This window comes from Hyaena hyaena, unplaced genomic scaffold (genome assembly GCF_003009895.1).
Source record: "Hyaena hyaena isolate Hyena2069 unplaced genomic scaffold, ASM300989v1 scaffold_655, whole genome shotgun sequence".
NCBI classification, from domain to species: Eukaryota; Metazoa; Chordata; class Mammalia; order Carnivora; family Hyaenidae; genus Hyaena; species Hyaena hyaena.
The window spans coordinates 389,461-416,766 of NW_024081289.1; the positions used below are offsets into that span (position 1 = coordinate 389,461).

Below are 27,306 nucleotides of genomic sequence, written 5' to 3' on the forward strand. Positions count from 1 at the left end.
TGATCCAGAGGAATGTCTGTGTCAGGATTTGGAATGGAACATTTCTATCCTGGGAATACCTCAGGGAAAGAATACCTGAATAAACATTTTGAAGACTTTTAAATTAAGCATTTTAGAATCTAAAAGGGAGTTGGAGGTCATATAGTTCACCTCTGCCCATTTTACAGATGAAGAAACTGAGGCCTAGAGATACCACAGGTCCCAAAGTTCTATATTTAGTGGCAAAATTGGATCAATAAGCTAATGTTCCCAAGTGTCAATCTTATCTAATATAGCTGTAAAATAGCTTCTTTTTTTAAGTCTTTTTTTCTCTTAATACCCTGTACTAAGCCTGGCACACAAAGTGAATTTATTCAGCAAGTCTTTCTTGTCACAAATCCCTGAGAAATCTAACACATGAACTAGTTCAGAGCAAGTATCCTGGTATTAGTTGAAAACTCAGGCTCTAGTATTAATTCCTTATTCTCTCATCAGCCATAAGAAATGCGGTATCCTGTCAAGGCTGTTTTCCAGACCAGCTGTTACTATTTTTTCTTCCATGATGCATATGAATAATGTTCACATTCTTCATACCCCTGTGAGTATACCCAGGATTCTATCCATTGCCTGCTTCCTGTCTAAAAACTTACTCTTTCATCAGAAAGCTTATCAAAAGTGTGCAAGTACTCTTACAGGGAACTTGAAATTGTTTTAATGTACAAAAAAGCAAATAAGTCACAAGCTTTAATAAAATGATGTTAGTTGGTAATAAATTACTTGTGATACACCTCACTAGTCTGTCAAGGTATAGCTGTTAAGAACTCCAGCTCAACAGTCTTTGCCATTGCTACACAGGAGTGTCCTACATAGAGAAGAGTGGACATTATCCTCCCCAACTTGATCCTCAGAAGGTTAGGAGGATATTCTTTGCACATCTTTTTATTCATATCACAGGTTATCACAAGGAATCCATGAATTTATCTGAACCTTTCTGGAGGCTCCCTACAGCAAATGATTCTAGTCCAGTATTTGGTAGATCAAATGCTAACCTTGCATATCTGGTTATACCTTAAGCTTTAGATGCCTTCTAAATGAGTTTATCAGTAAAATGTTAGAACTTAAAGAAATATTCTCAAAGATAGTGTTTAAATGAGATCTAGATGTGAGTAGGAAATTTATTATGTGAAAACCCAGTCCTTTAAAAATAAGTTTTAGGGGTGCCTGGGTGGCTCAGTTGGTTAGGTGTCCGACTTTGGCTCAGGTCATGATCTCACGGTTCATGCGTTTGAGCCCCACATCAGGCTCTGTACTGACAGCTGGCTCAGAGCCTGGAGCCTGCTTCAGATTCTGTGTCTCCCTCTTTCTCTAATCCTCCCCTGCTCACGCTGTCTTTCTCTCTCAGAAATAAATAAAAAACATTAAATTAAAAAAAATAAAAAATAAATATTTTAAAAATAAATTTAAGAGAATTTTTAGGCTGTTAAAAAGGATTCAGAGCAGGGACAAGATTCCTTTAAATATAGGACAGGGATGAGTAGCAAGGGTAAAGGAACTAGTTGATGCTGAATACTCCTTTAACAAACACATACACCTTACTTAATCTTTACAGTTCTAAGAAATAGATGTTACTCCCATTTTTACAGATGAAGAAACTAAGTTCAAATATATTGTGGCTTGGGGAATCAAAACTTCAGCCTTCGTGATTGTCTTATCCTTAGGCCTGTGGGCCTTTCTATCTTGTTCCCTGTAGTGGAGTCTCCACGTAGTCCCTAGTGGCTGTGCAGACTAGTACTTGTGTTGAAAACCACCTCCAAGTTTGAACACATGCCCTCTGACTCTAATAATCAATAGTGAAAAAGCACTGGGGGAAAAAAAGTGAAAAAGCATTATATCCTCCTTTCAGCTATTTTTCCAGACTGATTCTAATAAGAAACCCATTCTACCCCGCTGGTCATTTTAGGTGCTAAGTGTTTGTCTCTCCTACCTTTATATATTCTGGGAGGGTCACCATTTATCATGTATTTCAGGTATGAATATACAAGCGTTTTATAGATGAGTAAGACTATTCCTTATTTTATTATTTATCTAAAAAAATTTTTTTAATAGTTTATTTATTTTTGAGACAGAGAGAGAATGAGCAGGGGAGGGGCAGAGAGAGGGAGACACAGAATCTGAAACAGGCTCCAGGCTCTGAGCTGCCAGCACAGAACCTGATGTGGGGCTCGAACCCACAAACCGCGAGATCATGACCTGAAGTCAGACACTTAACCGACTGAGCCACCCAGCCGCCCCTATTCCTTATTTTAGAAAATATTTTAAAATACAGAACACACTGAGCTGCTGTGCCCAGGAGACCGTAACAGTGATTCAGAAGTCCCCTTCCTGAGTTACAGCTGAATTTTCGTAGTCATCACCATATAAACAGTACAGCTTAGTAGTTAAGGTACAGCTTCTGAGCAATTACAAACTATGGTCCTGAGCAGAATACTTTATCTAAACCTTGGTTTCCTCCTCTGAGGGGATACTAACATTACCTACATCCTTTAGAGTTGTTGTGAGGATTAATTAAGATAATGCATGTACCACATTTAGATAGTACCTGGAAATTATGAGTATTCAATAAATTTTAGTTGTTACCCATTAAATGCAGAAGTTTGATTTACTTAAAGGCAGTTTCAGTTGAAACTTAGGCTGCATATTCCCACTTACCCTTAGCCACCAGGGGGCACCATCCCCTGTGTCCATTTTAAAGAGGTCCTCCCAAGGTTAAGATGACCTCAGTGCTCAGCCTTCTCTCCAATGCCCCCACTAGTTCTCAGGCACTTAATTGTATTTAGACCTAACGCTCATTTGCTGCTTTATTCAGCCAATTCTCCCTTAACTTTCTTCTCTTCTCCCCAGGTCCCATTCACGTTTAGAAAGAGATTCTAAGCTAGCTTCTGGGTGATCACATTTAGTCCTGATCCCTGGGCTTTCCCACTGGCGTTATAGTAGTGGATGTCAGAACTAAACAACTTCAAAACAAGTCCATAAAGTAGTCATAACACTGCTCCAGGACATGGTGTCAAGAGGCTTAGAGCTTTACTGTTTCCCACCCTTCTGCCAGTGACTAGAGCTCCAAAATAGGTTACTCTTATGGCCACTCAATAATTATCCTTTGGTAGTCTCACCCTGAAAATGCCTCTTGTCTTTTGCGGTACTAGAGTTCAGGCCTCTGGTCAGCTGGTTAGTCTCTGTGGATAATTAACCAGAGAGCAGAAACCAGGCCAGACTATTCTAGGGTTAGGAGGAAACCCTCTGTGAGATGCTAAATTGGGAGCAAATATTGATCATTGGAGCTTTGAAGTCACCGAGAATGTAGCTGAGGTCAGTGATCCTTTGGGGCACTGCTCGGCTTCTCTTTATGAAGTTCCTTCTTTCCTAAGACCCACCTGTCGGATTTCCAAATCAGAGGAGTATTGTTTAGCAAAATGTGAAGCTAGGTACAAGGAGAGTCAAGAAGAGAAAATGGTGGTTTAATTTCTCTTTCCCCAAGTCCAAACTATAAACTAATTTCTTTATAAAATAGGTCTATCTAAACCTGGTTTAGATGGTACTGAAACTTCTGAACCTTGTTACTGCTATGTGAGGAGATAAAAGGACTATTCATTTGGAGCTTGGAGTTTGTAGATTAGGTGTCCTGGTCCTTGGGTTAGTTTCCCTCTGCACCTAGGTCAATGACAGTGATGGGTTTAGGAGGTAGAAAGGTCCTGAAGTCTTGTCTACCAAGAGGAGTTAGTGAAAAGTGGTGTGGAAGATCTATTTAGTACTGTGGTTTATTTAATGGTCTCTGGGAAGCATAGGGTAAGTGTATACAAGACAGCCATGTAGGAGAAGGGGTTCAGAGGCCCTATGGAAGTGATTGGCAGTGAAGGGAGTGATGTGACAAAAAGAGGGTGCTTAATCCCTAATTTTGGATGAGGGGCTAGTTTGCAACTTTTGATCTTCTGGTTAGATGTGGGGTGGGCTGCCTGCATGGGGTTATATGACTGGAGTGGCAGTGAGACTAATGCCCAGGACCCAGAGGTTCTAGTCTGGGTTGGAAGTGCTGCCTTCTTTTTTTTTTTAAGATTTTATTTTTGTAGTAATGTCTATACCCATTGTGGGACTCGAACCTACAACCCTGAGATCAAAAGTGGCATGCTCCACCAACTGAGTCAGGCACCTTTGGAAGCCTTCATAGGAAGGGGGTATTTGTAAGATTTGGATTTCCTGGCACTAGACACGGAACTGACAGCCCATAAAGACACTGGATATTCAGGCTCCTGCCTTTGGTTTCCCTCTCCACATATTGGGGTCTCTTACGATCTATAATACCATGGCCTCTGCTGACCTCAGATGATCACCAAGCAGCTAACTTTGGCATCATAACCTCTGTCCACATGACGTCACGTCTATGGCCATTAAGTCATTGACCAAAGACATTCTTTAAGAAAGCATGCCAGCGGGGCAGGAGGTGCCGGCAATGATCAGTAGCCATGATAGTATATTAAAGGATTGGCTTCCGAGGACCTTCCAAGGTCGGAGTCCTTGGGATTTTGTCTCTCATTATTAACCTGAGAACTAACCCGAAATGTGTTAAGGGCAAGAGGGAAGCAAGCCTAAGAAGGAAGTTAACTGAGTTATCAGGCACATACTTAGTCATCTACACGACCCACGCCCCCCCGCCCATCCTTAATTAGCCTAACCCAGGCGGTCCAATCCTGCCTGGAACAACTGCTGTCAACGGCTCAGGTCCCGCCTACATGCACACTGGGCCAATGGCCGAGCCGGAGGTGAATCCCCTGAGAGGGGGCGGGAGCGGTTTCGGGCAGTAGGCGGGGCCTCGCTGAGGACCCCGGGCTGGGCGCCGCCGCCGGTTTGTCTACCCTTTCCCTCAGCCACCTCCTTTCAACCTTGTCCACCCGTCAGCGCGGCCTTTGCTGCAGCGGCGGCTCCCGTTCCTGCTGCAGCTCTGTCCCTTCCTTCCCTCCCCGCCAGATCCCCGAGTTCGCCCGTCATGGCTTTACTCACTGCGGCCGCCCGGCTCTTCGGAGCCAAGGTGAGCAACTAAGGGAGGGAGCGCGCGGCCCCGGGGTGGGGCTGAGGCGACTGCAGGCCCTCTAGCGCCAGGGTCTCCCTCCCCTACCCGTACGCACCCCAGCGCTCCTTAAAGGGGCCCTGCGCCTGGCTGGCCGCCAGACCTCTGTGGAGCTCCCAGGGCCATGTGCTACGCTGGCCTTGTGCCCCTCCGGGTAAAGAGAGCGCTGCCCGCCCCCGGCATGCGGTCTCCGGCGGGTGGAGAGCCCAGCTGCTACTGTCACGCTGCATGTCTAGGGTGAAGAGCTCTGGGAAAAGGAGCTGCCAGTGGAGAACATAGGTGTTGTATTCCATTGGAGTTAGGGAAAGGGCCTGTTTGGAGGAGGGGTTGAGGGGGGAAGGAGAAGTGGCAGGAGTGAAGAGATATGCGCGCTGTCCCTGGACCAGAGATGGAGCAGTGGCTGATTTCGGCTTCTGATTTGTAGGGAAGGCCTCGTCAGTTCCAGAACTGCCTTTTCTCCATTTCTCCAACCCAAATTTTGAAGCTTTTAGGGACCAAGCTTTAGCAGTTCCTCTGGTGGAGTGGGACTCAGGTCCTCTTTGTCCTTGGGACTCTTGCACTTACTCTTCATATAGGAGGAGCTTGGATGGGGTGGAGCCCTTCTGTAAAGCCTTCTGCATGATTATCACATATGATTGGAGAAGGAACCAGAAAGATTGTTCCTCCAAACTGCAGGCCAGTAAGTGAAGATAACTGGGTAGGAGAGAGAGAGAGAGAGAGTGTCTGTCTCTCTGTGTGTGTGTGTGTGTGTGTGTGTGTGTGTGTGTGTGTGTGTGTACTGCTGGTCACCTGACCAATTCTACTATTTCAGGTTTAGCCATTGCTTTTAAGTCTACTCTACCCAGGAGAGATTCCTCTCGTTCTTTGAGGCCCCAATTTCCTTGAATTTTGTTGCCTTTGGATTATATGAATATTGTTGCAGGTAATGGTACTTTCAACTTCAAACTGCCAGTACTTTTGCCTCTGGATAGCTTAGCCCTTTAAGTAGAGAAACTGCTGTGTTGAGGGGGGGTAGTTCCAGTCTTCTAATCCAAGCAGGGACAGTCCCACAAATGACCTTGACTTCTGCAAAGAATTTATACTTTCTCTTCTGCAGATTAAAGCTGCCAGCACCTGAAGGAAAGGAAAGTCTTAGAATGGTTTCGGCTTGCTGTGTGTTATCTTGCATGGTTGACAGATAAGATCAAGCCTGTAGAATTTACACTGGGGTTCTTCCAGGTACCCAGCAGCAAGGTGGAGGCTGATCATTTGGGAGATACTTGTCTTACTTGACTGTTGCTTCTGCTGCCAGGGAACAGGGTAAGGAAGCCTCTTGGGAAATGAAGCAAGTTCTAGATAGTGTTTTGGCAGAATAGGGGACACGATACTATAATTAGCTCATTCCAGAGTTGCTAACACAGACCAGTTAATCTAACCCTTCAGCAAATTTGAAAAAACTTTAGAATTTACGTTTTGAGTTTATTTTGTCTTTTAAGCTTCTGGGGAAGCTCAGAACGCTTTTGGGATGACAGCGCTACATAATTGTAGAATCATTATTGTTTTGTTTACTTTCCTGTTAGGGATGAACCCGAGGATCCCAGAAACCTGTAAATTGGAAGCCATTTGAAGGCTCTTGACTCTTAAAATGAGCAAAAAACACAGGAGTGGAAATTTCCTGAGATCTAAGCAGAATGATCAGGATACCAAGAAGCCTTTCATTTTGTCAGCATTGCTAGCACCTGCCTGAGTTTTTCAGATTAGCCTGCAACTTAACTGGAACTCAGCTTTACTGTTGCTATTAAGGTAGGCTTTAAAGAGCAAAAATAGATAGTTTTCTGATCTGAGAGAACTGACCCCTACTACTTTGATTCTCAAGGTCAGATGTAGTTTCACTTTTCTGAGAAGAGGTTTTTTTGTTGTTGTTGTTTTTTAACATTCAAAAGCACGCACAAGTGGGGGAAGGGCAGGGGAATAGGGAGGGACAGAATCCCAGGCAGGCTCCACGTCCAACATGGAGCCCAATGCAGGGCTCGATCTCACAAATCTGGAGATCATGACCTGAGCTGAAATCAAGAGTTGGACTTTTATTATTTTTTTAACGTTTGTTTATTTTTGAGGAAATGAGACAGCGTGAGCAGGAGAGGGGCAGAGAGAGGAGACACAGAATCTGAAGCAGGCTCTGGGCTTGGAGCTGTCCGCACAGAGCCCAACTGCAGTGTTCAAACTCATGAATTGTGAGATCATGCCCTGAGCCGAAGTCAGATGCTTAACCAACTGAGCCACCCAGGCACCCCTGAGAAGAGATTTTTTTGACCATGCTAGGTGACATAAATGCCAGCCATTGTTGCATTGTTCTACCCTACTCACTTTTAGGTAATTTAATGAACACCCGAGTTGGGGAGATAGACTAATTCAGAGCCTTGAGATTATTTGACTTGTTTATCCAAATGAATTCATACTAAGCATTGGCCTTAGTATTAGGTCTGGGTGCCTTCGCTTTGTGGTGTACTATCTTTTCACAAGTGATCTGGATCTGGATTTGGGCTGGGAATTAGAGTATGGTCACTAATTCACTCCTGGACTCCTATAACACCAACTTAAACCCTAGTTACTTTTTTTTTTTAATATTCATTTTTGAGAGATAGATAGTGTGATCAGGGGAGGAGCAGAGAGGGGAAGACAGGATCTGAAGTAGGCTTTTCACTGACAGCAGAGAGTTCGCTTCAGGGTTTGAACTCATGAACCAAGAGATCATGGCCTGAGCCAAAGTCAAACACTCTACTCACTGAGCCATCCAGGCAACCCAACAAATCTGTTACTTCTTGTACCATTGAGAATTGTCCCTCCAAGCTAGAATGTTCAATAACTTTGAAAAAAAATCAAGGCAAAAGTATTTTTATATTATTTCTAGACCCTTTCAAAACACTTAAATTATACCCATGATTCCTTTACAGTAGACCTATACTACTGAACAGTATAAATCCTAGTCTGAAATTGGGTTCGACAACACTAGATCAGTTTTTTTCTGTGAAATGGTAGTTAGGCTTGAACTTTTATTTTTTAAAAAACATTTTTAAAGTTTATATATTTAAGTAACGTCTGCACCTACATGGGGCTTGAACCCATGACCCCAAGATCAAGAGTTGCATGCTCTTCCAACTGAGCCAACCAGGTGCTCTTACAGCCTAGAACTTTTTTGTTTGTTTGTTTTGTTTTTGTGTGAGAGACAGAGAGAGAATGAGCAGGGGAGAGGGCCAGAGGGAGAAAGAGACTCCCAAGCAGGGCAGACCCCAACGTGGGGCTCACTCCCATGAACCATGAGATTATGACCTGAACCAAAACCAAGAGTTGGATACTTAACTGATGGAGCCACCCAGGGGCTCCTACAGCCTAGAACTTTTAAAGGCAAGTGTCCAAATCACAGCCTACCCAAAGTGATGGCAGTTCCTTGATGCTTACTAGATGGGCCAAAGATGAGAAAATGGAGAGTAAAAAGCCTCATCATATGCTAATGGTGGGATGACTGCATTTGTTCTTCCTACTGGCCTTTAGATTGGTAGCAGATGAGTACATGGATGTGGGGAAGCAGTGAGGTGAGCAGTGCTGAAGTAAGTCATTAGAAGAGAAGGCTGGCATTCCTAGTTCAAATGGACAGAAGGCAGGAAGCCAGATGTGGTGGATCTCTAGAGCTATATAGTAATTCTTTTTGGCCTAGTTCAGTGCTTTGTGTCATATAGTAGGATGTGAAATTAAGTTTTGTTTATTTAAGTGATCTCTACACCCATTGTGGGGCTCGAAGTCATGACCCTGAGATCAGAGTCACATGCTCCTCCAAATGAGTCAGCTAGGCACCCCTAGGTCCCTGTATTCCTTTTAACATGTTACCATTTTAAACGTTCTGTGAGTTCACAGTGGGCATTATCACCTGGGTTGCTTGTTCACATGGCACATTCATGATTCCTGTCTTCAGATTCTGATTCAGCAAAGGTAGGATAGGATCTGGAAACTTGTATTTTTGCAACCACTTCTGTTGACCGACCTGGTGGACCAGTAAAGAAACATACAGGTCTTTTGTTTGCAACTTTATTGAGAATGAATATATATATATATAAAATTTTGAGTATTTAGGCTGTTTAATTTTTTTATTTTTTGGAATTAGTGATTATTTTGAAAATTAATTTCAGGGGCACCTGGGTGGCTCAGTTAAGATTCTGACTTCAGCTCAAGTCATGATCTCATGTTTTGTGGGTTCAAGCCCCACATCTGGCTCCATGCTGTCAAAACAGAATTCATTTCAGGTCCTCTGTTCCAGTCTCTCTGCCCCTCCCCCACTCGTTCATTTTTTTTTTCTCCCTCTCTCTCTCAAATAAACTTTTTTTTTTTTTAATTTGGCTTCAGAAGTAACTATACTAGGCAATAGTCCGTTTAGGCTATTTTCTCTAGGTTTGTCTTTGTAGGCCTTTTTTTCAAAAGCCTTCAGAAGTATCTTGTAAATTTCTGGACCAAAGTGTTAGGTGCTGAAACTACAAAGGAACTCCCAGTGGAAGTGAGAGCAGTTTCTAGTTCCTAAGAAAGTAGTAGGAGGGCAGGTCCTGTATACTTTATTCACAAGTGTACACTTAGTGTATTTAGAATAAGTAGGTGTTTGGAAAATATTTGTTAAAGAAGAGTTAGGATTTCTACTAAAAGGAAAATTAGAGCTCTTGATTCTTTTCTGAGGTTATACTCGTGTCCTTTGTGGTCTTCCTTGGAGTGAGTCTTTAGGGAAGACTCTATTAGAAAATGACAATTAGGTAGAATTATTAAGGAACTCCTGTGAATATGAAGGAGGTCAGAGTATGAAACCTGAAGATACTGTGCTCAGGCTGTTAAGTGGCCTGACCAAGTACTGCACGCCAACTTCCAATATCACCATTGTGAAACACATGTTAAATGGCTTTAGTTCTCTGACCTGGTTCTGGGGAGAGAGGAGTCTTTGTCTTGTGTGTGTTCTTTCCCCCTTAATGCAAGTTGTTCCTTCTGCATTGCAAGCCTTTGCAGCAGAAGATTTTTCCTACCAGTTATTAGTGCATTATGTTTGCTTCATCAGCTAAGCCAGTTCTGCTGGCTTGGCAAGCTCTGATCTTTTTTTGATGAAGGACAAGGGCTCCATTAAAATCAAGAGCATCTCTCAAGCTTGTAATGCTAGAGCTCTTGCATATGTTGTAAGACATGTTCTAAATGTGCCTAGGATGGAGGATCAAAGAAAATTTGGCTTTTCGTCTATGGAATAAATGTCCTAGGTGTGGACCAATAATGATAACAGGCTAAGAGGAGTAGGAGGGAAATAACCACTTTATTAAGTGCTTATTCAAATAGGATTCTGGAGGTACTGACTGGCTTCAGTCAGTGGAGTGTGCAAGTCTATTTTATTATAATGTTGATTGATTGATTGATTTTTTTGAGAAGTGGGGGAGAGAAAGAATCCCAAGCACTCTGCTGTTAGCACAGAGCCCCACGTGGGGCTCCATCTCATGAACCATGAGATCGTGACCTAAGCAAAAATCAAAAGTCAGTCCCTTGAGCAGCTGAGCCACCCAGGTGCACCTGGAGTGTGTGACTCTTGATCTCGAGGTTGTGAATTCAAACCCCACTTTCGGTCTTGAGATTGCTTAAAAATAAAATCTTACAAAAAACCCAAAAACAAATAGGATTCTGTGGCTTCTAGAATTTGAGGGAGGATGCAGTAGTTGCTGATGATTTTTGGTGATTTTGCCAATATCTTATTCCAGAAATACCCTAAGTATTGTAGGCAAATCTTTGGCAGAATTTTCTGCATGTCCTATCAGTCCTTTTCGTCCCTTGGCCCTTTAAGATAGAAATTCTTTTAATTATATTTTTCTGTTCTAGTACATTTGAGAGTCACAGCCCACTTCCATCAATAATAGCAAACTCACTAGAAGAGTTCTTGCAAGGGATGGCAGTGTTTCAAGGTTTGAAAAAGCCTCTTCTTGATTGTAATAGCCCCACCCCCACCCTGTAGAGAAACGTGGCTGTCAGACATGTGAGCCAGGCCCTTGTCTTTGGAAGCAGCTCACTCTATCTCTCCCCATGAAGGAGCTGACCTATTGAATGAGGTGATTCCCTGATTCACCAGACAGCTGTTCCAGTAGGGTGACTCTACACGTGGCCTGCTACCAGAAGCCAAAAGCCTAGTTGCCACACCTCCGGAATTAGAGGCAGAGCTGGTAGGTGAAAGTTCAGGGATGACTCAGAGGTTTACAGTCTGCCTGTCCCATCAGTGAGTATAGCCTGCATGTACTATACAAAACTATTGAGCATGTCTCTTTGGCAGCTGGCGGGTAGATGAAATGAGGTATGTAGCCTTGGGTGTGCCAGTCCTCCAGCATCTCCTTTCTAGTCATTTGTTCTTGAGACTCCTCCCCTCTTCATCAGTAGGCCGTTAAGGTCCTTAAAAAGGAAATTGGGGCTTTATTTCCTGCTCTACAGGTAGAGGGAATTATCCATTCACCCCTTCTTTAGGGCTGACTGCCTCTTTCCTGGAATCCAGCTCTGAGAGAGAGTAGTGACACCTGAGGTGTTAGATAATAGGCCAACACATTTCTAAGAAACATATTTATTGAACTCACTTATGCAGAAAACACTGTTCTAGATGCTTTCTTGCAGATTATTTTGAACAGTCTACTACTCTACCTTGAAATTGTCTCTATTATTGCCAATTTAGAGATGTGAAAGCTGGGACTTACAGAAGTTAGGTCATATAGCCAAGGTAACATATTAGGTAGTAGCAGAACCTGGATTTAAGACTTGATCTTTAATAACTGTATATCCCAGCGTCTGCATTCTACCCTTTTGCTCCTTTGCTTAACACTTTCGTCCATGTATATATCTCAAACTTTATTGCTCACGTGGATGTCTGCATTCTACCCTTTTGCTCCTTTGCTTAACACTTTCGGCTATGTATGTATCTCAAACTTTATTGCTCATGTGGATCATATAGTGAGCTTGTTAAATTGCAGATTTGGATGCAGTAGGTCTGAGGTGAGGCCCAAGAGTCTGCATTTCTCGCAAGCTCCAAGTAATGCTAGTGCTGTTGGCTAGGCAGTCATATTTTATTTATAAACATTAAGATTTGAGAGAGAGCACTTGCACAAGCAGGGGAAGGGCAGAGAGAGGGAGAGAATCCTGTGCTGACAGCTTGAAGCCCGATGCAGAGATTTGAACTCATGAACCATGATATCATGACTTGAGCTGAAACCAGTTGTCGGGATACATAATCTACTGAGCCACCCAGGTGCCCGTAGGCAGTCATATTTTATTTTATTTTATTTTTAATATTTTTATTTATTTCTAGGAGAGAGAGAGAGACAGCGTGAGCAGGGGAGGGTCAGAGAGAGAGGGAGATACAAACTCTGAAATAGGCTCCAGGCTCTGAGCTGGCAGTCAGCACAGAGCCCGACGCGAGGTTCGAGCCCACGAACTGCGAGATCATGACCTAAGCGAAAGTCGGACACTTAACTGACTAAGCCACCCAGGTGCCCCGGCAGTCATATTTTATTTTATTTTTTTAATTTTTTTTTTTTTCCAGGAGAGAGAGAGAGAGAGAGACAGCGTGAGCAGGGGAGGGTCAGAGAGAGAGGGAGTCACAGACTGAAACAGGCTCCAGGCTCTGAGCTGGCAGCACAGTGCCCGACGCGGGGCTCGAACCGACGAACCGTGAGATCATGACCTAAGCGAAAGTCGGACGCTTAACCGACTAAGCCACCCAGGCGCCCCCCGGCAGTCATATTTTAAATAGCAAGACTTGAGTACCTTTATATATATCCTTCTTAGAGCCTTAACTCAGACTTTGGGCTGTTATTACAATAACTTGAGTGTTATCCTAAACGTGGAGAAGGGAAGGAAAACAATACAGCTGACATTTGAGCAACACAGTATGAACTGTGCTTCTCCATTTATATGTGGATTTTTACAGTACAGTACTGCAAATGTGTTTTCTCTTATGATTTTATAGTAACATTTTCTTCAGCTTTTTTGTGAGAATACAGTAGGTAAAATATATAATGTACAAAATAGGTATTAATAGACTATGTTATCAGAAAGGGTTCTGGTCAACAGTAGGCTTTTAGTAGTAGAGTTTGGAGGGAGCCAAAAGTTATACCCAGATTTTCAACTGCATGGGGGATCTGCATCCCTAATTCCTGTGTTGTTCAAGGGCCAACTATAGTTCGTTGTTTTGCTTTCGATGTCTGTTAATTTAGTAATGGAGCTGGGGCTAGAACCCAGATTTCTTTCCTAATTCCAAATATGTGCTCTGTTTCAGCATCATTAGGTAAAATTGTTCTAATTTGAATTATTCCTATTCTAGCCTTTTGAGTGGTTACAGCACTGAATTGCTGCCTTAAAATCCTAGGGGCGCCTGGGTGGCTCAGTCAGTTAAGCGTCCAACTTTGGCTCAGGTCATGATCTCACGGTTCGAGCCCCACGTTCGGCTCTGTGCTGACAGCTAGCTCAGAGCCTGGAGCCTGTCTTTTGATTCTGTGTCTCCCTGTCTCTGACCCTCGCCTACTCACACTGTCACTATCTCTCTCTCAAAAAATAAATAAAACATTTAAAAATATAAAATAAAATCCTTCTAATTTCTTTAGTTTTCTTTTAAGCTGCGGAGTTAGCTAAAATTATGACTAATCCTGATATTGAAGGGTGTGAGAAAATGGCCAAACTTTGTAATTTTATATATTTATTATATAACAAATGCAAGGTACTTGCTATAGGCCAGAAGTGGTTTTAAGTTCTTTATAAGTGTTGACTTAATTAATCCCCACAGCAATACCTTGAGATAGGTAGTATTATTGTTCCTGTTTTACTGATTAGGAAACTAAAGCACAGAAAGATTAAATGACTTGGCTAGTGTCACACAGCTAATAAGTGGCAGAGAAGGGCAATAGAAACAGAATATACTAGCTTTATTCTGTAACTACATAGCCAAGCTATCCATACACTAATGTTGCTTTGCAAATTGGAAATCTGGCCAAGAAGTGTTGCTGATGGAGATTAGGGACAGTTGAGATCAGCCCTCTAAGCTACTCCTGAGGCTCCTTGCATTAAATGGCAAAGACACTCACCACAAAGGAAATTAAGACTGCTGATGTTGGAAGTGGAGTGATAGTTTGGTTCTAAGTTTCTTTTCCTATGCATTCTCGTAAAGTAGCGTTCATATAAATAGATCTATGAGGGGCGCCTGGGTGGCTTAGTCGGTTGAGCGTCCGACTTTCGCTTAGGTCATGATCTCGCTGTTCGTGGGTTCGAGCCCCGCGTCGGGCTCTGTGCTGACTGCCAGCTCAGAGCCTGGAGCCTGTTTCAGTCTGTGACTCCCTCTCTCTCTGACCCTCCCCTGTTCACGCTGTCTCTCTCTCTCTCTCCTAGAAATAAATAAAACATTAAAAAATTTTAAAAATAAATAAATAAATAAATAAATAAATAAATAGATCTATGAAATGACTAACTGAAGGGGCAGTGATGACCCAGTTGAGTCCTTTAAATGATGTTGCATTCTCAGCATTTTTAGGTGATCTTCCATCCTTTCTTTCTGATTTCCTCTTTTTTGTTTTTTGTTTATCTTGAAGTAAAAGAAGAGAGCAGCTCATTGATACTAGCAGTTCCCTCTCACAAGGGGGAAAGAAGCTGTTTTATGTTGATGTTTGTGGAAGAAAAGCTTCCGACCGGGGGTGGGGGGGGATTCCATTTTCATCTTAAGATATGGACACTCACTCAGTAGAGCTTGGATAGAAGGAAGCTTGTTTATTTGAAGGAAGCTTGTTTATTTGTTTATTCTTTAGTTTGAGAGATAGAGTCGGAGAGAGAGAGTCTTAAGCAGGCTTCATGCCCACAACAGAGCCCGATGTGGGGCTAGAATCCCACAACCCTGAGATTATGACCTGAGCTGAAATCAAGAGTTGGTCACTCAACGGACTGAGCCACTCAGGCGCCTGAAAAATTTTAATTTTAAGTAATCTCTACACCCAGCCTGGGGCTCAAACTCACCATGTTGAGATCAAGAGTTGCATGCCCTTCTGACTAAGCCTGCTGTATAGAAACTTAAAGATGCGGGGCGCCTGGGTGGCACAGTCGGTTGAGCATCTGACTTCAGCTCGGGTCATGATCTCACAATTGTGAGTTCGAGACCCACATTGGGCTCTGTGCTGATAGCTCAGAGCCTGGATCCTGCTTCAGATTCTGTGTCTCCCTCTTTTTCTGAGCCTCCCCACCACTTGAGCTCTGTTGTGTCTCACCCTCTCTCAAAAGTAAATAAACATTAAAAAAATTTTTTTAATTAAAAAAAAACTTAAAGATGATTTAAAAATGGGAAAATTGCCATTATGGAGAGATTTTTAACTTCTTTCTTCTCTCAGATGATATGTTCCCCTGTAACCTTTTTATTTATTTATTTATTTATTTTTAATTTATTTCTGAGAGGGAGAGAGAGAGACAGTGTGACCACACGGGGGTCAGAGAGAGGGAGACGCAGAATCTGAAGCAGGCTCCAGGCTCTGAACTAGCCTTCAGCACAGAGCCTGACGTGGGGCTCGAACTCACGTAATGTGAAGTCATGACCTGAGACGAAGTCAGACGCTTAACCAACTGAGCCACCCAGGCGCCCCCCCTGTAACCTTTTTAGAAACTAAACCAAACCACAACAATAACCAACCACCCACAATTAAAAGATCTGCTACAGGACTGGGGTAGTCTCTGGGAGGTAGCCCTTCTGTAACAGGGGATCTGTGGGACCATGGAGCATGGAATAGAACTTATTCACGTGTTTTCCTTTGTTCACTTTTTGGTGACTAGTAAGAAAAAGTAAACATATTTCTTAGGTGCTAGGTCAAGTTCCCATTTGCCCCATGTTGGGTGAAGAGGCTAAAGACCTGTTTGTGCTGCCTACTTCTTGCCCAAATGGTCCTCAGTGAGCCAGAGGAGACTCTTTAGGAAGTTAATGAAAGGAGTTAAGGACAGTCCTGGTTAACAAGCTGAGGCAGTCCCCCTCTGTTTAATTAATTAATTTGTTTTTAATGTTTGTTTATTTTTGAGAGAGAGAGACAGAGTGTGAGTGGGGGAGGGTCTGAGAGAGAGAGAGATACAGAATTTGAACCAGGCTTCAGGCTCCAAACTGTCCACAGAGCCCTTTGTGGGGCTCGAACTCATAAATGGTGAGATCATGACCTGAGCCAAAGTCGGACACTTAACCGACTGAGCCACCCAGGCACCCCGGTTCCCCCTCTGTTTTAGGAACATAGCTTACATTGTACTCCGAATTTAGCTTTGGATTGATTTTTTTTCTTTTTTAACAAGTTGATTCTTTTGAAAATAACCTTTATTGAAGGATCTCTTCCCTTTGAAGTTCTCCCTTACTCCCCAACAGAAAGACAGGTACTAAATTATAAAAAAAAAACTCCAGTCCTACTGAATTCTCATATAGGCATGTAGTGTTTTGGAATTTATACAATACTATTGCTTCAAATGATTTTCAGTGTAATCAGCAATGCAATAGTTACAAGAAAAAGTGTATCTGGCCTTTTGGCAAAAGGAAGAAAGGTGTGATCTTGCTCCTGGATTAGTTTGTGTGTATGTGTAATCTTTTTAGTTTGGAAAGTGCTTTCTTTGTAATTATCATTATAATTATCACAAGAGAATCCTGTGAGATTGTGTGGTGAGTATTTAACACCAGTTTTATAATGAGGGAAATGAGGCTTACACTATCTTATCTTCAAAATAATGTGCAGAAAAGTTAATCTTGTCAAACTTCATACATAGGCACTTAGTAGTGTAATTGGTTTTCTTTTTTCAAAAGTAGCGTTGAACTTTATGTTGCAACTCAGCAATCTTCTCATAGAAAGTAATTTTTCTTTTGGGGAGAAAAAATCTCTCTAAACAAAGAAAACCTAGGATAGCTACACAGCTTACCTTTATAGTGAAGGTTGCCTTGAATCTCAGACCTGTGTATATGGTTCTAAAGTATATCTTTAAAAATTCCTTTAGTATAGGTATGTAGATGATAAACTCAGCTTTTGTTTATCTAAAATGTCTTTATTTCACCCCCTTTGTTAAGATTTTTTTCCTCATCTAGATATACAACTCTAGCTTAATAATTATTTTCTCTCAGTACTTAGGAGAAGAGAATTTTCCAGTTTTCTAGTTCCCCAAAGCTGTTGTTGCATAGTCTGTCAGTTGTTACATCGTAGATGTTCTGTCTTCTGTGTGCTTTTTCCAGGAACCTTTGAAGTAGTGTCGTGAAAGGCTGCCTCTGCCTGTGGGCTCTCCTAGACTGGAGAGGTTGAAGTGCTGCCAAAAGACTAGGTGCTGGACAGAGCTTACTGCAGGGTTAAGTAGTTGATCAGTTTCCTCATTTGCTTTTCTCAGGGCCACTCAGAACTATTGACAGCTAGATTGGGATGGCCTGTGTACTCTAACAACTGCCTCTCTGACCTTTTCTGTGCCTAACCAAGCCCAGCACTGAAATCCAGATAATGAGAAAGAATCTCTCCCCAGGGAATGCTATTAAAGCTATGGATGCAAGAAGCAGAATTAAATCTGCTACTGCCTCCAGACTAGGAACTCTTTCAAAGCTGTACAGGGCCTTTTACAACTTTTTTTCATGTCAGACTGTCCTTAGAGGCTAAGATGGAGAGACTGAGAGAGGATGAGTCGCTATAACAACTTCCTGTTAATACATAGGAAGGAGGAGTAACTGTTGCTTAAGGTTTTGTGTTTTCTTTACAGAATGCATCCTGTCTTGTTCTTGCTGCTCGGCATGCCAGTGCTTCCACTACGGTAAGGTTTGGAAAAGAGGACAAAGAATTATTGAGGCAATCTGATCCTGGGATTGAGGGGGCGGTAAGCAGCAGTTGGTTACCACCTAGCCTCTCATATATCTTGAGTATCTCTGAGAGGTGTCTGTTGTTACTGTTATTGTAACTATTATTATTGCTACTATTTAAGTGTATAGGTTAGTGGCATTAAGTACAACTATCATTACTATCCATCTCCAGAACTTTTGCACCTTCCCAAATTGAAACTCTGACCCAATAATAACTCCTCATTCCTCTCCCTTTCTGTTTAATTCTTTTCCACTCATCTGTGCAGAATAGTTGGCCAGATTTCCCTGGCAGATTGAGAAAGCCAAATTCTAAAAAGATGTCTTAACATACCTACTTTGTAGGAAATCTAATCAACATTTTGACCATCACTTAGCCTTTCTACTTCTCCTTTTAGAATCTGAAAGACATATTGGCAGATATGATACCCAAGGAGCAAGCCAGAATAAAGACCTTCAGGCAGCAACATGGCAAGACAGTAGTGGGCCAAATCACTGTGGACATGGTAAGAGTTGTGGGGTTTGGCTGGAAAAAGTAGCTCCATAATGTACTTCAACAAAAATACCATTCTCTTCACTGACTGTTCAGAAGCATTCTGTCCCATATGTGGAAACAGTGGAGCTTAAGACGTTCATTAGAATTTGACTGTTCTGGGGTGCCTAGGTGGCTCAGTCAGTTGAGCATCTGACTCTTGATTTTGGTTCAAGTCATGATCTAGGGTCACGGGATCAAACCCCATGCTGGGCTCTGCACTGTCTCTTTCTCCCTCTCACTCCCCTGCTCATGCTCACTCTTTTTCTCTTAAAAAAAAAAAAATTAGACTGTTCTTCTCTATAAATTTAATAGTTGAGCTTAACCTAATTTAAGTATGGGGAGGGATGAATGAAGTTTCTATTCCTTTTCTCAGCCCTTCAGCTTTTGGGGCCAGAGCTGTCTGTTAGGGTTAATGCCATCCATGGGGTGCCTGGGTGGCTCAATCATTTCAGCATCCAACTTCAGCTCAGGTCATGGTCTCACAGCTCATGAGTTCGATCCCCACATCAGGCTCTGTGCTGACAGCTCAGAGCCTGGAACCTGCTTCATATTCTTTTTTTTTTTTTTTTAATGTTTAATTTATTTCTAGGAGAGAGAGAGAGAGAGTGTGAGCAGGGGAGGGTCAGAGAGAGAGGGAGTCACAGACTGAAACAGGCTCCAGGCTCTGAGCTAGCAGTCAGCACAGAGCCCGACGCGGGGCCCGAACCCACAAACCGCGAGATCATGACCTAAGCGAAAGTCGGACGCTCAACCAACTAAGCCACCCGGGCGCCCCTCAGCTTCATATTCTGTCTCCGTGTGTCTGTCTGTCTGTCTGTCTCTGTCTCTCTCTCTCTCTGTCTCTCAAATATAAAATATAAATAAACATTAAAAAAATTTAAACTTAGAGTTAATGCCATACTGACCATCTAGCTATACCACGGATCTAGCAGGCTCTCTAGAAGAACTTTAAGATGGCTTCTTCTCCAGCCCTAAGAGTCTGAGCAGCTCAAATGGTAACTCCACAGCAGTGTTTAGCCTTTGGTCTCTATCTTTCTTCCCTGTTATAAAACTCATTCTGTTTACTTTGGTTGATGAGAATGAGAGGGTAAGAGTGGGTAGAAGAAAAATACAAGAGGGGCACTTGGGTGGCTCAGTCAGTTAAGCGTCCATCTTCAGCTCAGGTCATGATCTCATGGTTTGTGAGTTCTAGCCGCGCATTAGACTCCATGTGGACACCTCAGAGCCTGGATCCTGCTTCAGATTCTGTGTCTCTGTCTCTCTCTGCCCCTCCCCTACTTCTGCTCTGTCTCTCTCTCTCTCTCTCAAAAATAAAACATTTTAAAAAAAAATACAAGAAGAAAAGGAAACAGAGTCAGACACCTTAAATAAAGATAGCAATTTTTCAACTTAAAAATTTCATTCCCAATGTTAGCCCTCTTCCTTGCAAAGTCCCATTTTATAGTATGTTACCTCCTCAGGAATCTTCTTTCCACAGATGAAGTCTTGCAAATCAGAGAATAAATTTCCCCTTTCAGACCCCATGAAGCACTAACAAGCTCTAGTCTGAATTATTCTGATTACTGGTTATATCTGTCTTTTTCTTTAGATGTATGGTGGCATGAGAGGCATGAAGGGATTGGTTTATGAAACATCAGTTCTTGATCCTGATGAGGTAAGAGACCTTCATGTCAATCACTACTAATTGCTGAGTTAATGACTATTGTGCACAGCATGGATTAGACCAGTGAAGGTAAGGAAAACAAAATAAAGCATCTGCCTTCATGTTTTGGAAGATGGAAAATAGGTTCATATAGGATAACTGAAGAACAAGTATACGTATTTAATATATCAATGATTAAAACTAAAAGTATCAAGCAGAATTAAGTTATGTGGAGATCTAAGCTTTAAAAATTATATTCTAGGGCTATCTGGGCAGCTCAGTCAGTAGAGTTTCCAACTCGATCTCACAGTCGTGAGTTCAAGCCCCGCTTTGGGCATGGAGCCTTTCTAACTTGTTGAAAGATCTGTTAAGAGTGGGACTAGTCAATTATGTGACTTCTAGGCTAATAAACTTAAGATTTGTACCTCTTCCCTCTCAAGGGCATCCGTTTCCGAGGCTACAGTATCCCTGAATGTCAGAAACTGCTGCCCAAGGCTAAAGGAGGTGAAGAACCCCTGCCGGAGGGCTTATTTTGGTTGCTGGTAACTGGACAAATCCCAACAGAGGAACAGGTAAAGCAGAAGGGTATTAGTCCTTCTCATTCTCCTCCTACTTTGCCTTTCTCTAATCTCGGACACTTAATCCTGATCTGTCTCTGGGTGGTAGTTTTTAAAGATGTATAGTGAGGGGAAGGAATCAGAACAGACTTCTGCTGTATAAGTGGATTGGGTTGTATTCTCTTGGATTTTCTTCACTCAGATGTCACTGTCTTTTTATTTCTCTTCTTATTCCTCACCTAGTGTTCTGACTAATGTCTCCCTTTCCACAGGTGTCTTGGCTTTCAAAAGAGTGGGCAAAGAGGGCAGCTCTACCTTCCCATGTTGTCACCATGCTAGACAACTTTCCCACCAATCTACACCCCATGTCTCAGCTCAGTGCAGCCATTACAGCCCTCAACAGTGAAAGTAACTTTGCCCGAGCATATGCAGAGGGTATCAACCGAACCAAGTACTGGGAGGTATGAAATTTTGATGCAATGATTGATGTGTGTTGAGGATTCAAGGGACTTCAGTAAGACGGAAGAAAAAGGAATGTTTTGGAGAATTACTTCGCTGAGTTATGCCAGAAACTCCTTTAATAAATTTTTATTTTAGGCTTGTTTTTTTTTTTTTTCAGTCCTTGATCGCAAAGATAAATGGAGCACGCTTTGTATCACCAAGGTTATCGGTTTGGTTAGGGTGATATACATGTAAAAAAAACTACAATTTAGGAGGCACTTGGATGGCATCTGACTCTTGATCTCAGTTCAGGTATTGATCTTGCGATCATGAGTTCAAGCCCTGCATTGGGTTCTGTGCTGGGCGTGACGCCTACTTAAAACAAAAACTACAATTCTTGCTGTAATCTTGCTGTAATAGATTACACGAGCTGTTGGAAAACTGAAAAGGATGTGACTTAATTGCAGGATCCCTGAGGAAGATTTCAGAGTAGTCTTACCCTAGCCCAAAATGTCCCTTCTTGTTCTTAACTTCAAATAAGGAGAACCTTGAGAAGTTTGGTGAATGGAAACTAAAGCAGTTCTAGAGTCCAGAAGGACTGAGGCCAGTTAGCCACAGTTCTGTACTGTCCTGCTCAAAATACCCGTCAGTAGCAGAAGGGTCATTAGTATCTTGGAAATCGGATCCAGAAACAAATGAGCTTTATTTTTTGAGAATGAAATGTTTGAACTGGTCAGAGTATAAGAAGACTGTTGTGCCTTGTCCCAACATATGGTACATAATTCCTTCCATCCTCTTTCTAATACCCCACATAGTACTCAGAAAAACTCTGTAAATTACAAGTTAACTGGCTTGGTTTACTGTAGGACATCTCATTTTCTTTTTCTTATTTGGAGACAGGTGATATAGGAACAGAATGGTTCCTTTTTGCAGAATAGCATGACCCACTGGTCTGATGCAATTCCCTTGGCGTTTTGGCAAATCCTGCTTCATTTGGTTGGTCAATATTTACTCAATGCCAACTGTGTATAAAAAATTGTATTTGTTAGTAGGGGAAAGGGGGAAGGAGAGTTTTAAATTAGTCTGGTTAGCATTGAGAAGGAAGGTATAGGGGTGCCTGGGTGGCTCAGTTGGTTAAGTGACCAACTCTTGATTTCGGCTCAGGTCATGATCTCACAGTTCATGGGTTCAGGCCCCACATCAGGCCCTGTGCTGATGGTGCAGAGGCTGCATGAGAATATCTCTTTCTGCCTCTTCAGAGCTCGCTCTCTCTCTCTCTCTCTCTCCCCCTTTCAAAATAAATAAGCATTTAAAAAAAAGAGAGAAGGAAGGTATAGGAAGGATGGAAAATATACACATTCATAAGCACTTAAAGAATTTATAAAGCCATATATCAGCACATTCAGAAGATTGTATAATCTGAATATATTGCTTTCCATTTTCTCTAATGTGTGTGTGTGTGTGTGTGTATATATATATATATTTCTTAATGTTTATTTAATTGGAGAGAGAGAGGGAGAGAGAGAATTCCAAGCAGGCTCTGCACTGTCAGCACAGAGCCCAGTGTGAGTCTCAAACTCATGAAACATAAGATCATGATCTGAGCCAAAATCAAGAGTCAGTGCTTAACCACTGTGAGCCACCCAGGCACCCCTCCATTTTCTTTTTTAAATGCTATTCAAGTAATTGTTATTTGTGTGGGTCATCATAACAGAAAAGGTTAAATCAAGACCAACAGTTCTTCTACTTTAAAACTTGTCTTTTAGGGGTGCCTGGGTGGCTCAGTTGATTAAGCGTCTGACTCTTGGTTTTGGCTGAGGTCATGATCTTGTAGTTTCGGGAGTTTGAGCCCCGCGTTGCGCTCTGCACTGCCAGCAGGGAGCCTGCTATAAAAAATAAATAAATAACTTGTCTTTTAGAAATTGGCCACTCAGATGTGCCTGTAATTGTTTACAATGCTGTTGTCTTGACTGTAATGAGAAGGGGAGAAAAATAGCTTCTTCATACTTTACAGTAGATGGCCTGTAAGACATTCTGGCGCATCCAAACATGCTTCATTGCTTCATACTGTTCTTTATTGAATCATCAAAATGAATCTTGTACTCCTTTGCTTGCTGTTGCCTCCTTTTCAACATGTGGCCATTGACTGATTGTTCTGCCTTAATTTCTTTGAGTTGTCATCTGAGGATGGCTGTCTTGAGGTAAACATGTTATATTTCAGGACTCTGCCAATCTTTGGGAGAATATTTATAAGCAGTACTGATACATTTGCCAACCTTAGGATGTGTGTCTGGTAAGTTCACACTGCACAAAAATTAGCACCAGTAACTAGTTTAGTAGAGGTTCATGCACTTTTGCTGTTACATCATGTGTCTCTCTCAAAAGTCAGACACACTATTTCTAATCAGTTCTCTGTCTTGGTTAATTTAACCATAGGCTACTTAAGTAGAAATACATGGCATCATTCAGCTGGTTATTTCTGTTTAAAAATTTATGTTGGGGAGCAACCGACTGGGTGGCTCAGTCAGTTAAGTGTCCAACTTCGGCTTAGGTCATGATCTTGTGGTTCACAAGTTGAGCCCTGCATCAGGCTCTGTGCTGACAGCTTGGAGCCTGGAACCTCTTTTGGATTCTGTCTCCTCCTCTCTCTGCCCCTACCCTGCTCACATGCTCTGTCTCTCATTGAAAAATAATTAAAGAGGGGCGCCTGGGTGGCTCAGTTGGTTAAGTGTCCAACTTTCGCTTAGGTCATGATCTCGCGGTTCGTGGGTTCGGGCCCCGCGTCGGGCTCTGTGCTGACTGCCAGCTCAGAGCCTGGAGCCTGTTTCAGTCTGTGACTCCCTCTCTCTCTGACCCTCCCCTGCTCATGCTGTCTCTGTCTCTGTCTCTCCTAGAAATAAATAAAAACCTTAAAAAAAAAAAAAAAAAAAGAAAAAGAATTAAAGATTTAAAAATTTTTTTAATTTTTTTTTTTTTAATTTATTTTTGAGAGAGAGAGAGCACACATGTGAGTAGTGGAAAAGCAGAGAGAGAGGAAGACAGAGGATCTGAGACAGGATCTGTGCTGACAGCAGTGAGCCCAAAGCAGGGCTTGAACTCACAAACTGCAAGATAATGACCTGAGCCAGTCAGATGCTCAACCCATTGAGCCACCCAGGTGCCCCCAAAAAATTTTTTTTAAATTTATGTTGAGTTTATGTATGATCTGAGTTTTTACTAGAACCATTAGTTCATACTGTTGTTGTTTTTTAACATATACATCAAGAGGATGATCTACAGCCTACAACATTTCTTCCATAACAGAGAGAAATAATATAATCTATTGAGTTGAAAAAGTTAGGTCTTTTTCTGAGTGACTTAACTCATGACCAGGAGATTACAGTGATGCAGTTAGCTATTTAATTGTGAAGTACCCTTAAGATACTGTATTAAGTAAAATTTGCAAAGTACCTGACCCATCAAGTTTTACTAGTAATGCCATCTTTTGTAAAGCCTAAAAACGGTATACAGAGGTTTTGAAGCTTTTATGATAAAATCATCTGAATACCTAATATTTCTTGAAAACATGCCAAATAGTGTGCTTAAATGCTTTACATTCATTACTGATTTAATCCTCAGAACAACCCTGTGAGGTAGATATTATTTGTTACTCTCATTTTACTGAATGGAAAAACTGAGGATTAGAGCTATGAAATAGCTTACCCATGTCATGCAGTTAATAAGTGGTAGAGACCAGATTCAGACTTGAGTTTGCTTCACTTTAGGGGCTCTCTTCTTTTTCTGTGTCATCTCAATAGTGGTTGATTGCTGGGATGTCTGGGTGGCTTAGTCAGTTAAGCATCTGACTTTTGATTTTGACTCAGGTCCTGATCTCTTCATTCATGAGATTGAGCCCTGCATTGGGCTCTGCACTACCAGTGCAGAGCCTGCTTGGGATTCTCTCTCTCTCTCTCTCTCTCTCTCTCTCTCTCTCTGCACCCCCCTCCCACTCCTGCTATCTCTCTTTCTCTCTCTCTCAAAATAAATAAACTTTAAAATAAGAATAGTAATAATAATAATGATTGATTGCTAACTGCCTGACCAGGATTTTACTATCCATAGAGATGCTGGCTCATGATGATGATGATGATGATGATAAGTTGGTGGTCAGTTTTATAACCTTTATTCCAGATAGTTGTGATGTTGGCATATTTTAACATTTTTTCCCCAAGGCTTTATCAATGAAGAATGTGTTGTACAAATAGCTAAATAGCACCTCAGTCTTAGCTTATTGAAGAAGAAATAGCAGGAGTTCTCTGTCAGTTTTTGTTTTGTTTTGTTTTGATCTCTCCTTGACTGTACAACATTGACCACTGCAAAAAGCAGTATAAGGATCCCATATTGTTATGCCTGGTCTGTTGTTTTATAAACTTCATTCTCAATACTAGAAGATGACACAATCTCCTTTATGTGGCTTCTTTTTGATGTAGCCATTCATATTTTCCAAATAGTTTTGCAAGTTAGTATATACACCACAGATAATAATTTATCTTCCCCAGGATCCTTTCCTTCTTGCCATTCTGCTAATCAGTCTAGGTCTCTTAGAACTGCATATACTCGATGCAGGCTTCCGGAAGCAGCCTACTTCCTTGGGGGTTATAAATCTGCAAGGAAGTATGGTTAATAGTATGATTGTCATGTAAGTAATCTCTTGAGAATTTGCAATTGTTAGCTGAGTATTTCTTGTTTCAAGTAGCTTTTTTTTTTTATTTTTATTTTTTTAAATATTTTTATTTATTTCTAGGAGAGAGACAGCGTGAGCAGGGGAGGGTCAGAGAGAGAGGGAGACACAGACTCCGAAATAGGCTCCAGGCTCTGAGCTGGCAGTCAGCACAGAGCCCGATGCAGGGCTCGAACTCACGAACTGCGAGATCATGACCTAAGCGAAAGTCGGACGCTTAGCCGACTAAGCCACCCAGGCGCCCCTCAAGTAGCTTTTTAAGGGGCGCCTGGGTGGCCCAGTTGGTTAAGCGTCCGACTTCAGCTCAGGTCATGATCTCACGGTTTGTGGATTCGTGGGTTCAAGCCCCATGTCAAGCTCTGTGCTGACAGCTAGCTCAGAGCCTGGAGCCTGTCTTCACACTCTCTGTCTCCCTCTCTCTCTGACCCTCCCCTGTTCATGCTGTCTCTCTTTCTCTCTATCAGAAATAAATAAAACTTTAAAAAAATTTTTTAAGTAGCTTTTTAATTTGGCAATATTCTTTTTTTAGTATATTTTTTATTTATTTTTTTATAAAATTTTTTAATGTTTTATTTATTTTTGAGAGAGAGAGATAGAGACCGCATGAGCAGGGGAGGGTCCGAGAGAGAGGGAGACACAGAATCCGAAGACAGACTCCAGGCTTTGAACTAGCTGTCAGCACAGAGCCCAACGCGGGGCTCAAACCCACGATCCGTGAGATCATGACTTGAGCTGAAGTCAGACGTTTAACCGACTGAGCCACCCAGGCACCCCTTAGTATATTCTTTAAATGTTTACTTGCTTTTGAGAGAAAGAGAGCAGAGGAGGGGCAGAGAGAGAGGAAGACAGAATCCCAAGCAGGCTTCACACTCTCAACACAGAGCCTGATGTAAGGCTCGAACTCATTAACCATGAGATCATGACTTGAGCCAAAATACAGAGTCAGATGCTTAAACTGAGCCACGAGGCACCCTTAATTTTGGCAGTATTCATATTGAATTTAGTAGCATTTACAGAATTCACTGAATATATATATATATATATATATATTTATAGTTAACTTAATATTAGATATTTGAGTAATACATTTTTTTTAAGTTATTTAAAAAAAGAAAACAAAATACCAAAACCCTGTCTTGTCCCTAAGGAACTTAAAATTCCCTTTGAGAAGATAAAATTGACACACAAGAAGAGTGCCTGGGTGGCTCAGTTGGTAAAGCACCCAGACTTTTGATTTTGGCTCAGGTCATGATTTCATGGTTTGTGAGTTGGAGCCCCTTGTCTGCGCTGACAGTTCAGAGTCTGCTTGGAATTTTCTCTCTCTTTCTCTGCCCTTCCCCCATGCGTTCTCTCTTCTCTCTCTCAAAGTAAACATTTTCTTAAAAATTGACACACAAGAATTGAGCAAACTGTTAACATCACAAAAGAGGCAACCGGATTATGTTTATCACTTTTTTTTTTTT

The 27,306-nt window shown here is 41.9% G+C and overlaps 1 protein-coding gene across 3 annotated transcripts in view; it reads left to right on the forward strand.

Moving 5' to 3' along the window:
- Window positions 1-4,863: 4,863 nt before the first annotated feature.
- CS (citrate synthase) overlaps window positions 4,864-27,306 on the forward strand; it is a 29,369-nt gene continuing 6,926 nt past the window's right edge. The window contains exons 1-7 of one of the 3 annotated variants that reach the window (XM_039216866.1): window positions 4,864-5,059; window positions 5,674-5,777; window positions 17,855-17,905; window positions 18,347-18,454; window positions 20,072-20,137; window positions 20,566-20,697; window positions 20,955-21,143. In XM_039216866.1, coding sequence (XP_039072797.1) covers window positions 5,730-5,777; window positions 17,855-17,905; window positions 18,347-18,454; window positions 20,072-20,137; window positions 20,566-20,697; window positions 20,955-21,143 — 594 coding nt within the window. In that variant the 5' untranslated portion in view covers window positions 4,864-5,059; window positions 5,674-5,729. Of the gene's footprint in view, window positions 5,060-5,673; window positions 5,778-17,345; window positions 17,456-17,854; window positions 17,906-18,346; window positions 18,455-20,071; window positions 20,138-20,565; window positions 20,698-20,954; window positions 21,144-27,306 lie in introns of all 3 variants that reach the window. The other 2 variants (XM_039216868.1, XM_039216867.1) reach the window with 2 other exon arrangements.